This window comes from Oncorhynchus mykiss, unplaced genomic scaffold (genome assembly GCF_057628025.1).
Source record: "Oncorhynchus mykiss isolate SJ-2025 unplaced genomic scaffold, ASM5762802v1 scaffold96, whole genome shotgun sequence".
In the NCBI taxonomy this organism is placed as follows: Eukaryota; Metazoa; Chordata; class Actinopteri; order Salmoniformes; family Salmonidae; genus Oncorhynchus; species Oncorhynchus mykiss.
In genome coordinates, this window is record NW_028322095.1 from 1,987,501 (window position 1) to 2,000,000 (window position 12,500).

The 12,500-nt window shown below is 49.8% G+C and overlaps 1 protein-coding gene across 2 annotated transcripts in view; it reads left to right on the forward strand.

Moving 5' to 3' along the window:
* The window catches only part of LOC110517608 (adiponectin receptor protein 2-like), a 75,123-nt gene that overhangs the window by 48,635 nt on the left and 13,988 nt on the right, over nt 1-12,500 (forward strand). For both annotated transcript variants that reach the window (XM_090228738.1, XM_090228739.1), the window contains exons 3-5: nt 1,600-1,782; nt 6,919-7,090; nt 12,248-12,434. In XM_090228738.1, the coding sequence (XP_090084864.1) occupies nt 1,600-1,782; nt 6,919-7,090; nt 12,248-12,434 (542 nt within the window). The remainder of the gene's footprint in view (nt 1-1,599; nt 1,783-6,918; nt 7,091-12,247; nt 12,435-12,500) is intronic.

Genomic DNA, 12,500 nt, shown 5'->3' on the forward strand with positions numbered 1-12,500 from the left:
ATGATATGTTGAGCTGTACCATGGGATAGATGATATGTTGAGCTGTACCGTGGGATAGATGATATGTTGAGCTGTACCGTGGGATAGATGATATGTTGAGCTGTACCGTGGGATAGATGATATGTTGAGCTGTACCATGGGATAGATGATATGTTGAGCTGTACCATGGGATAGATGATATGTTGAGCTGTACCATGGGATAGATGATATGTTGAGCTGTACCATGGGATAGATGATATGTTGAGCTGTACCATGGGATAGGTGATATGTTGAGCTGTACCATGGGATAGATGATATGTTGAGCTGTACCATGGGATAGATGATATGTTGAGCTGTACCATGGGATAGATGATATGTTGAGCTGTACCATGGGATAGATGATATGTTGAGCTGTAGCATGGGATAGATGATATGTTGAGCTGTAGCATGGGATAGATGATATGTTGAGCTGTACCATGAGATAGGTGATATGTTGAGCTGTACCATGGGATAGACCCCTATTGAATATGAATATACAGTATGTGTGGGGACTCTCTTGTTCCCCATCATTACAGGACAGGGTTTCATGTTGTCCCAGTTCTGCTGTAACCTACTTACTATTCAGAACAGACCTTCCCCTACAGTCACTGTGTGTGTCACAGCGTGCCAGCTCCTGGCATTGTTATTAATTCAAGCCTGGTGGCCGCAGGGAAGAAGGCCTGGCTAGATAACAGGTCAAGCCTGATGTTGGCAGGGAAGAAGGCCTGGCTAGATAACAGGTCAAGCCTGATGTTGGCAGGGAAGAAGGCCTGGCTAGATAACAGGTCAAGCCTGGTGTTGGCAGGGAAGAAGGCCTGGCTAGATAACAGGTCAAGCCTGATGTTGGCAGGGAAGAAGGCCTGGCTAGATAACAGGTCAAGCCTGATGGTGGTAGGGAAGACTGGCATTATACAGGCCACCTACGTGTGTGTGTGTGTGTGTGTGTGTGTGTGTGTGTGTAGCAGGCCTGCATGGTGTGTGAGTAAATTCAAGGGGCTGATGTGTGTGGTGATGAATGACTTTTCCATTCTGTCTCTGGCATATTAACCCCCCCCCCCCCCCCCACCTCACTGATTATTGTAATTGCTTTCTGCCTGTGTAGTAGGGAGTGTCTCACACACACACACACGCACACACACGCACACACACGGTTGTTAATTAGGGAGTGAGCCACACTGGGCTCCTTCCCAAATAGTACCCTATTCCCTGTTTACTGCAGGGCCCATAAGGTGCTATTGGGACATGGTTGGGATGGGAGCGTGGCTTAAAACCACACAAAGCATGTCTGGGGTTGGACAACTCAAAGCAGATAGAATGAGCCAGGTCACATCAATCAATGGTTTATTAATTAGCCGTGTGTGTGTGTGTGTGGGTGTGTGTGTGTGAAACTGATATTCAGTTTGTGATGTAGGGCAATGGGCCCTGACCTGAGTCCTGGTGTGTGTGTTCTGGGTAACCTCCTCTGTGGAACATCGACTGGGGGGGTCTGTTGTGCCGACTGAGGGGGTCTGTCTGTTCCGACTGGGGGGTCTGTTGTGCCGACTGGGGTTCTGTTCTAACTGGGTGTTCTTGTGTTCTCAGAGACCCAATGCGCTGGAGTTGCAGAAAGTGACTGATGGAGAGGAGGAGGAGAGAGATGGAGGGATGGACTCTACCTCTGCAGGGGAGGAGGACTTGAAGACTTCAGACGAGGGCTTCATGGGCATGACGCCTCTACTACAAGCCCACCACGCCATGGAGAAGATGGAGGAGTTTGTTCACAAGGTCAGTCTCTCTCTCTCTCACACACACACACACACACACACACACACACACTGGTCCCCTTAAGTCTCACCTTGGACATACACTACATGACCAAGAGTATGTAGACTAACCAGTACCCCCTCACATTGACTCTGTACCGGTTCCCCCTCACATTGACTCTGTACCGGTTCCCCCTCACATGGACTCTGTACCGGTTCCCCCTCACATGGACTCTGTACCGGTTCCCCCTCACATGGACTCTGTACCGGTTCCCCCTCACATGGACTCTGTACCGGTTCCCCCTCACATGGACTCTGTACCGGTTCCCCCTCACATGGACTCTGTACCGGTTCCCCCTCACATGGACTCTGTACCGGTTCCCCCTCACATGGACTCTGTACCGGTTCCCCCTCACATGGACTCTGTACCGGTTCCCCCTCACATGGACTCTGCACCGGTTCCCCCTCACATGGACTCTGCACCGGTTCCCCTTCACATTGACTCTGCACCGGCTCCCCCTGCACATTGACTCTGCACCGGTTCCCCTTCACATTGACTCTGCACCGGTTCCCCTTCACATTGACTCTGCACCGGTTCCCCTTCACATTGACTCTGCACCGGTTCCCCTTCACATTGACTCTGCACCGGTTCCCCTTCACATTGACTCTGCACCGGTTCCCCTTCACATTGACTCTGCACCGGTTCCCCTTCACATTGACTCTGCACCGGTTCCCCTTCACATTGACTCTGCACCGGTTCCCCTTCACATTGACTCTGCACCGGTTCCCCTTCACATTGACTCTGCACCGGTTCCCCTTCACATTGACTCTGCACCGGTTCCCCCTCACATTGACTCTGCACCGGTTCCCCCTCACATTGACTCTGCACCGGTTCCCCCTCACATTGACTCTGCACCGGTTCCCCCTCACATTGACTCTGCACCGGTTCCCCCTCACATTGACTCTGCACCGGTTCCCCTTCACATTGACTCTGCACCGGTTCCCCTTCACATTGACTCTGCACCGGTTCCCCCTCACATTGACTCTGCACCGGTTCCCCCTCACATTGACTCTGCACCGGTTCCCCCTCACATTGACTCTGCACCGGTTCCCCCTCACATTGACTCTGCACCGGTTCCCCCTCACATTGACTCTGCACCGGTTCCCCCTCACATTGACTCTGCACCGGTTCCCCTTCACATTGACTCTGCACCGGTTCCCCCTCACATTGACTCTGCACCGGTTCCCCCTCACATTGACTCTGCACCGGTTCCCCCTCACATTGACTCTGCACCGGTTCCCCCTCACATTGACTCTGCACCGGTTCCCCTTCACATTGACTCTGCACCGGTTCCCCTTCACATTGACTCTGTACAGCCTTTTCTCTGTAAAGTGCACCACTTTTGATGAGGGGGACATTTAGACCAGTTGATTCAGCCTGTCATTATCACACTGAGGTTTGTTCATCTCTCTCTGTCACCCCAGTGGGTCATGTGGCATGATTGTCATGTTCAGTAGGGAGAAAACGTTTTGAAACAGGGAGGTTCTATACATCCACTTATCCAATAGAACAAATGTATCTAGATATGTTGCTAAATGTTTTGCTGTGTGTGTGCCCGACTGAACACGGCCCTGCAATATGTACTCTGTGATGCCTAACCTCTAGAACAGGGGCCGACATACCCAGATCCATACCCACTGAGGTCTGACAGGGTCTTCCATTAGCTATGAAATGGACCTACGCTGCTCACAATCCCTCAGTTGATGGAGACAGACATCTAACTTGTGCTGAAATGGCAAACACAGCAGGCTTTCAATTACAGAAATAAATCACTTGATGACTCAGAATTAGTCAACAACAACTGTTTCTCGCTCTCTCCTGTGCCCACCCCTATAGGCTCTGGTCTAAAGTAGTGCACTATATAGGGAATAGGGCTCTGGTCTAAAGTAGTGCACTATATAGGGAATAGGGCTCTGGTCTAAAGTAGTGCACTATATAGGGAATAGGGCTCTGGTCTAAAGTAGTGCACTATATAGGGAATAGGGCCCTGGTCTAAAGTAGTGCACTATATAGGGAATAAGGCTCTGGTCTAAAGTAGTGCACTATATAGGGAATAGGGCTCTGGTCTAAAGTAGTGCACTATATAGGGAATAGGGCTCTGGTCTAAAGTAGTGCGCTATATAGGGAATAGGGCTCTGGTCTAAAGTAGTGCACTATATAGGGAATAGGGCTCTGGTCTAAAGTAGTGCACTATATAGGGAATAGGGCTCTGGTCTAAAGTAGTGCACTATATAGGGAATAAGGCTCTGGTCTAAAGTAGTGCACTATATAGGGAATAGGGCTCTGGTCTAAAGTAGTGCACTACATAGGGAATAGGGCCCTGGTCTAAAGTAGTGCACTATATAGGGAATAAGGCTCTGGTCTAAAGTAGTGCTCTATATAGGGCTCTGGTCTAAAGTAGTGCACTACAGTGCCTTGCGAAAGTATTCGGCCCCCTTGAACTTTGCGACCTTTTGCCACATTTCAGGCTTCAAACATAAAGATATAAAACTGTATTTTTTTGTGAAGAATCAACAACAAGTGGGACACAATCATGAAGTGGAACGACATTTATTGGATATTTCAAACTTTTTTAACAAATCAAAAACTGAAAAATTGGGCGTGCAAAATGATTCAGCCCCTTTACTTTCAGTGCAGCAAACTCTCTCCAGAAGTTCAGTGAGGATCTCTGAATGATCCAATGTTGACCTAAATGACTAATGATGATAAATACAATCCACCTGTGTGTAATCAAGTCTCCGTATAAATGCACCTGCACTGTGATAGTCTCAGAGGTCCGTTAAAAGCGCAGAGAGCATCATGAAGAACAAGGAACACACCAGGCAGGTCCGAGATACTGTTGTGAAGAAGTTTAAAGCCGGATTTGGATACAAAAAGATTTCCCAAGCTTTAAACATCCCAAGGAGCACTGTGCAAGCGATAATATTGAAATGGAAGGAGTATCAGACCACTGCAAATCTACCAAGACCTGGCCGTCCCTCTAAACTTTCAGCTCATACAAGGAGAAGACTGATCAGAGATGCAGCCAAGAGGCCCATGATCACGCTGGATGAACTGCAGAGATCTACAGCTGAGGTGGGAGACTCTGTCCATAGGACAACAATCAGTCGTATATTGCACACATCTGGCCTTTATGGAAGAGTGGCAAGAAGAAAGCCATTTCTTAAAGATATCCATAAAAAGTGTCGTTTAAAGTTTGCCACAAGCCACCTGGGAGACGCACCAAACACGTGGAAGAAGGTGCTCTGGTCAGATGAAACCAAAATTGAACTTTTTGGCAACAATGCAAAACGTTATGTTTGGCGTAAAAGCAACACAGCTGAACACACCATCCCCACTGTCAAACATGGTGGTGGCAGCATCATGGTTTGGCCCTGCTTTTCTTCAGCAGGGACAGGGAAGATGGTTAAAATTGATGGGAAGATGGATGGAGCCAAATACAGGACCATTCTGGAAGAAAACCTGATGGAGTCTGCAAAAGACCTGAGACTGGGACGGAGATTTGTCTTCCAACAAGACAATGATCCAAAACATAAAGCAAAATCTACAATGGAATGGTTCAAAAATAAACATATCCAGGTGTTAGAATGGCCAAGTCAAAGTCCAGACCTGAATCCAATCGAGAATCTGTGGAAAGAACTGAAAACTGCTGTTCACAAATGCTCTCCATCCAACCTCACTGAGCTTGAGCTGTTTTGCAAGGAGGAATGGGAAAAAATGTCAGTCTCTCGATGTGCAAAACTGATAGAGACATACCCCAAGCGACTTACAGCTGTAATCGCAGCAAAAGGTGGCGCTACAAAGTATTAACTTAAGGGGGCTGAATAATTTTGCACGCCCAATTTTTCAGTTTTTGATTTGTTAAAAAAGTTTGAAATATCCAATAAATGTCGTTCCACTTCATGATTGTGTCCCACTTGTTGTTGATTCTTCACAAAAAAATACAGTTTTATATCTTTATGTTTGAAGCCTGAAATGTGGCAAAAGGTCGCAAAGTTCAAGGGGGCCGAATACTTTCGCAAGGCACTGTATATAGGGAATAGGGCTCTGGTCTAAAGTAGTGCACTATATAGGGAATAAGGCTCTGGTCTAAAGTAGTGCACTATGTAGGGAATAGGGCTCTGGTCTAAAGTAGTGCGCTATATAGGGAATAGGGCTCTGGTCTAAAGTAGTGCACTATATAGGGAATAGGGCTCTGGTCTAAAGTAGTGCACTATATAGGGCTCTGGTCTAAAGTAGTGCACTATATAGGGAATAGGGTGCCAGGTTGACCAGGTTTGCCTGGAGAGACGTTGGTATCACATGAGTGGTCACCAGACCTTTAGGTGGAAAACTGTACACACACCTCACATTTCCCTCCTCTGACACTGTACACACACCTCACATTTCCCTCCTCCTCTGACACTGTACACACACCTCACATTTCCCTCCTCCTCTGACACTGTACACACACCTCACATTTCCCTCCTCTGACACTGTACACACACCTCACATTTCCCTCCTCTGACACTGTACACACACCTCACATTTCCCTCCTCTGACACTGTACACACACACCTCACATTTCCCTCCTCCTTCTCTCCTCTATCATCCCCAACACAGATATTACATAGAGAGAGAGGTCTGTGGAATAGTAGTCTAACACAGATATTACATAGACTACTGTTCCACAGGCCTCCCTAACACAGATATTATCCGGGTGTCCCTTCACCCTGAACATCAAATGGGAATAAGAGAGAAACACATGAAAGAGAACACTCTTTTTATTCCCCTCAGTTGTGTCATTTCATTCGTAACTCAAGTTCAATTCCGCTTCGGAGGAAAACCTAATGAAGTGTCTTCTCCTCTCCCTGTGTCTTCTCCTCTCCCTGTCTTCTCCCCTCCCTGTGTCTTCTCCCCTCCCTGTCTTCTCCCCTCCCTGTGTCTTCTCCCCTCCCTGTGTCTTCTCCCCTCCCTGTGTCTTCTCCCCTCCCTGTGTCTTCTCCCCTCCCTGTGTCTTCTCCCCTCCCTGTGTCTTCTCCCCTCCCTGTGTCTTCTCCCCTCCCTGTGTCTTCTCCCCTCCCTGTGTCTTCTCCCCTCCCTGTGTCTTCTCCCCAGGTGTGGGAAGGCCGGTGGCGAGTCATTCCTCATGACGTGCTGCCTGAGTGGCTGAAGGATAACGAGTATCTCCGCCACGGGCACCGGCCGCCCATGCCCTCCTTCAGGGCCTGCTTCAAGAGCATCTTCAGGATCCACACTGAGACTGGCAACATCTGGACTCACCTGCTGGGTAAGAGAGGGGGGGGGGGACACAATCACTGACACACACCAAGCTAGTCACCTGCTGGGTAAGAGAGGGGGGGGGACACAATCACTGACACACACCAAGCTAGTCACCTGCTGGGTAATAGAGGGGGGGGCACACAATCACTGACACACACCAAGCTAGTCACCTGCTGGGTAAGAGAGTGGTCAGGACACAATCACTGACACACACCAAGCTAGTCACCTGCTGGGTAAGAGAGGGGAGGGGACACAGTCACTGACACACACCAAGCTAGTCACCTGCTGGGTTAGAGAGTGGTCAGGACACAGTCACTAACACACCAAGCTAGCATTTAAATTGAAATATATTTTTCAAACAAAGCTACTAAATGAATGTAATTTGATGGTGACATTTATTTTGGTTTGAGTGACTTAACAGCTAAATAGATCACACTACACCCTGAGAAACCCACAGCTAATTAGATCACACTACACCCTGAGAAACCCACAGCTAATTAGATCACACTACACCCTTAGAAACCCACAGCTAATTAGATCACACTACACCGTGAGAAACCCACAGCTAATTAGGTCACACTACACCCTGAGAAACCCACAGCTAATTAGATCACACTACACCCTGAGAAACCCACAGCTAATTAGATCACACTACACCCTTAGAAACCCACAGCTAATTAGATCACACTACACCCTGAGAAACCCACATCTAATTAGGTCACACTACACCCTTAGAAACCCACAGCTAATTAGATCACACTACACCGTGAGAAACCCACAGCTAATTAGGTCACACTACACCCTGAGAAACCCACAGCTAATTAGATCACACTACACCCTGAGAAACCCACAGCTAATTAGATCACACTACACCCTGAGAAACCCACAGCTAATTAGATCACACTACACCCTGAGAAACCCACAGCTAATTAGGTCACACTACACCCTGAGAAACCCACAGCTAATTAGGTCACACTACACCCTGAGAAACCCACAGCTAATTAGATCACACTACACCCTGAGAAACCCACAGCTAATTAGATCACACTACACCCTTAGAAACCCACAGCTAATTAGATCACACTACACCCTGAGAAACCCACAGCTAATTAGGTCACACTACACCCTGAGAAACCCACAGCTAATTAGATCACACTACACCGTGAGAAACCCACAGCTAATTAGATCACACTACACCCTTAGAAACCCACAGCTAATTAGATCACACTACACCCTTAGAAACCCACAGCTAATTAGATCACACTACACCCTGAGAAACCCACAGCAAATTAGGTCACACTACACCCTGAGAAACCCACAGCTAATTAGATCACACTACACCCTGAGAAACCCACAGCTAATTAGATCACACTACACCCTGAGAAACCCACAGCTAATTAGGTCACACTACACCCTGAGAAACCCACAGCTAATTAGGTCACACTACACCCTGAGAAACCCACAGCTAATTAGATCACACTACACCCTGAGAAACCCACAGCTAATTAGATCACACTACACCCTGAGAAACCCACAGCTAATTAGGTCACACTACACCCTGAGAAACCCACAGCTAATTAGGTCACACTACACCCTGAGAAACCCACAGCTAATTAGATCACACTACACCCTTAGAAACCCACAGCTAATTAGATCACAGAACAGTCGTTCCCAACCTTTTCTGTTCCGGGGACCACCAAAACTGTAAAGGAGAAGAGGGGGGTGTGTGTAAGAGGTGCACAGCTGAGCCAGACACAGAGGATAAAACACAGTGTTTAATACTATGTGTTGTCTCTTAATAGAGTAGCATGGTTAAACTGCCATGTCGTAACGTCCTGCCCTAATCACTAGTAATGGTGTTAACGTTCCCCGCTCTCTGCTCACTGCTCGAGCACTCTGCTGCTTCCATCCTGACGGGTTTAAGACGCTACACACAGACACACAGACAGACACAGAGTCAGACTAAGGACCAGCCAATACACAGACTAACATGAGGTCCCTGCTCACACGTGCAGAAATGATTGAATAATATGGGAGCACAGGGCAAACCATACACACACACACACACACACACACACAGGCTTTCTTCCGCTCCAGAGCAGATGCGTTGGGCATTAAATAAGGACAGGACCTCTGAGTAAACGGAGAACTGAGTATTCACATAGACCCATTTAGCTGGGTTAGGATTGGAACCATTTAGCTGGGTTAGGGTTGGACCCATTTAGCTGGGTTAGGGTTGGACCCATTTAGCTGGGTTAGGGTTGGACCCATTTAGCTGGGTTAGGGTTGGAACCATTTAGCTGGGTTAGGGTTGGACCCATTTAGCTGGGTTAGGGTTGGACCCATTTAGCTGGGTTAGGGTTGGACCCATTTAGCTGGGTTAGGGTTGGACCCATTTAGCTGGGTTAGGGTTGGACCCATTTAGCTGGGTTAGGGTTGGACCCATTTAGCTGGGTTAGGGTTGGACCCATTTAGCTGGGTTAGGGTTGGACCCATTTAGCTGGGTTAGGGTTGGACCCATTTAGCTGGGTTAGGGTTGGACCCATTTAGCTGGGTTAGGGTTGGACCCATTTAGCTGGGTTAGGGTTGGACCCATTTAGCTGGGTTAGGGTTGGACCCATTTAGCTGGGTTAGGGTTGGACCCATTTTTTAGATTGGGTTAGGGTTGGACCCATTTTTTAGATTGGGTTAGGGTTGGACCCATTTAGACCGGGTTAGGGTTGGACCCATTTAGCTGGCAGCCCTCCATAGCTTTGTCCTGTCCTGGTGAGCATCCAACAGAACAAAGAACACACACAACATCAACCTATCAAACATGGCATTGTAGCTAGGGGTCAGGAGTCTCAACCTGACCATGGGATTTTACCAGGCCTCTTTAGGCCTAGAACATTCTTGGACCCATAGTTTTTCCCTGGTCATGTTAGTCAGGAAAAACTCCAGGTCTGAGTCATTAGATAGTAAATATAAACAGATATGAGGAAGAGAGAGAGACAGTCATCTGAAAGCAGGGAGATGAGACTGCATGACAGTCACATTAGTCAGGAAAAACTCCAGCCCCCAATCACAATAACAATGGAACCACAGACGGATGTAGTAGGATGTTGAAACCGTAGTACAGCAGTTGTCTGAAAGCAGAAAGAAGCCCACTGTCCTTTTGAGAATGGGGACAGGAGGTTGTGGTGTTATGACAGGGTCGACCCACTGAAGTCTGACAGGGTCCGACCCACTGAGGTCTGACGGGGTCTACCCACTGAGGTCAGTGTGGCTGGCAGAGGGAAGTAACTCACTGTGTTTATCTCATCTGGAGAATCTGTTGCGTAGTGTGACTCAGATTACTGACTCAACCCCCCCGGGGGGAATAACCTTTTGGTTTTGGCTCTAGCACTACACAGCTGATTCAAATCATCAAAGTTTGATGTGCTGTTTATTTCAATCAGCTGTGTGATGCTGGTTAAACACCAAAACCAGCACCCAGAGGGGGCCCCAGGACCCAGTTTGAGAAACCCTGGACTAGAGGACACAGGCCCCCCCTCTGGCTGGTAGAGGACAAGTAGAGGACACAGCCCCCCCCCCCCCCCCTCCAGCTGTAGAGGACGCACCCATATTGTTACTCAGCCTGACTGAATCAAGGGGGGGAACCTCATGTTCACACAAATAAAGTGCGTTCTCTACACACCACTACCACCTAGTGTTCACTTTTAGTATCACAACTCAGATAGTTTAGTCTCTTCCTACAGCCACTGACAAGTGAGACTACAAATTAGAACATAAATCAGACATGTTTTTATAAATCTATAGTATCTGTGACAAAACTCAGTAAAGTTGAGCTAGCTAGGATTCAGTATGTATACAACTGATATATCAGACTGACTCTCTCTCTCCCCTTCCCTCCATCTCGTCTCTCTCCCCTTCCCTCCCTCCGTCTCTCTCCCCTTCCCTCCCTCCGTCTCTCTCCCCTTCCCTCCCTCCGTCTCTCTCCCCTTCCCTCCCTCCGTCTCTCTCCCCTTCCCTCCCTCCGTCTCTCTCCCCTTCCCTCCCTCCGTCTCTCTCCCCTTCCCTCCCTCCGTCTCTCTCCCCTTCCCTCCATCTCATCTCTCTCCCCTTCCCTCCATCTCATCTCTCTCCCCTTCCCTCCCTCCGTCTCTCGCCCCTTCCCTCCCTCCGTCTCTCGCCCCTTCCCTCCCTCCGTCTCTCGCCCCTTCCCTCCCTCCGTCTCTCGCCCCTTCCCTCCATCTCATCTCTCTCCCCTTCCCTCCATCTCGTCTCTCTCCCCTTCCCTCCATCTCGTCTCTCTCCCCTTCCCTCCCTCCGTCTCTCGCCCCTTCCCTCCCTCCGTCTCTCGCCCCTTCCCTCCCTCCGTCTCTCGCCCCTTCCCTCCCTCCGTCTCTCTCCCCTTCCCTCCCTCTCATCTCTCTCCCCTTCCCTCCCTCCATCTCTCTCCCCTTCCCTCCCTCCGTCTCTCTCCCCTTCCCTCCCTCCGTCTCTCTCCCCTTCCCTCCCTCCGTCTCTCTCCCCTTCCCTCCCTCCGTCTCTCGCCCCTTCCCTCCCTCCGTCTCTCTCCCCTTCCCTCCATCTCATCTCTCTCCCCTTCCCTCCCTCCGTCTCTCGCCCCTTCCCTCCCTCCGTCTCTCGCCCCTTCCCTCCCTCCGTCTCTCGCCCCTTCCCTCCCTCCGTCTCTCTCCCCTTCCCTCCATCTCATCTCTCTCCCCTTCCCTCCATCTCATCTCTCTCCCCTTCCCTCCCTCCGTCTCTCGCCCCTTCCCTCCCTCCGTCTCTCGCCCCTTCCCTCCCTCCGTCTCTCGCCCCTTCCCTCCATCTCATCTCTCTCCCCTTCCCTCCCTCTCCATCTCTCTCCCCTTCCCTCCCTCCGTCTCTCTCCCCTTCCCTCCCTCCGTCTCTCGCCCCTTCCCTCCCTCTCCATCTCTCTCCCCTTCCCTCCCTCTCTCCTCCTCTCTCCCCTTCCCTCTCTCCCTCCCTCTCTCCTCCTCTCTCCCCTTCCCTCTCTCCCCTTCCCTCCCTCCGTCTCTCGCCCCTTCCCTCCCTCTCCATCTCTCTCCCCTTCCCTCTCTCCATCTCTCTCCCCTTCCCTCCCTCTCCTCCTCTCTCCCCTTCCCTCCCTCCCTCTCTCCTCCTCTCTCCCCTTCCCTCTCTGTCCTTCCTCCAGGCTGTCTGTTCTTCCTGTGCCTGGGCATCATGTATATGTTTCGTTCCAACATGTACTTTGCTGCCCCGTTCCAGGAGAAGATAGTGATCGGTATCTTCTTCATCGGGGCCATCCTGTGTCTGTCCTTCTCCTGGCTCTTCCACACCGTCTACTGCCACTCTGAGGGCGTCTCTCGTGTCTTCTCCAAGTAAGACCATGGTTACATTTGCCTTTCGTGCACCTGACTCCTGACTGCACCACATGTGTTGATAGC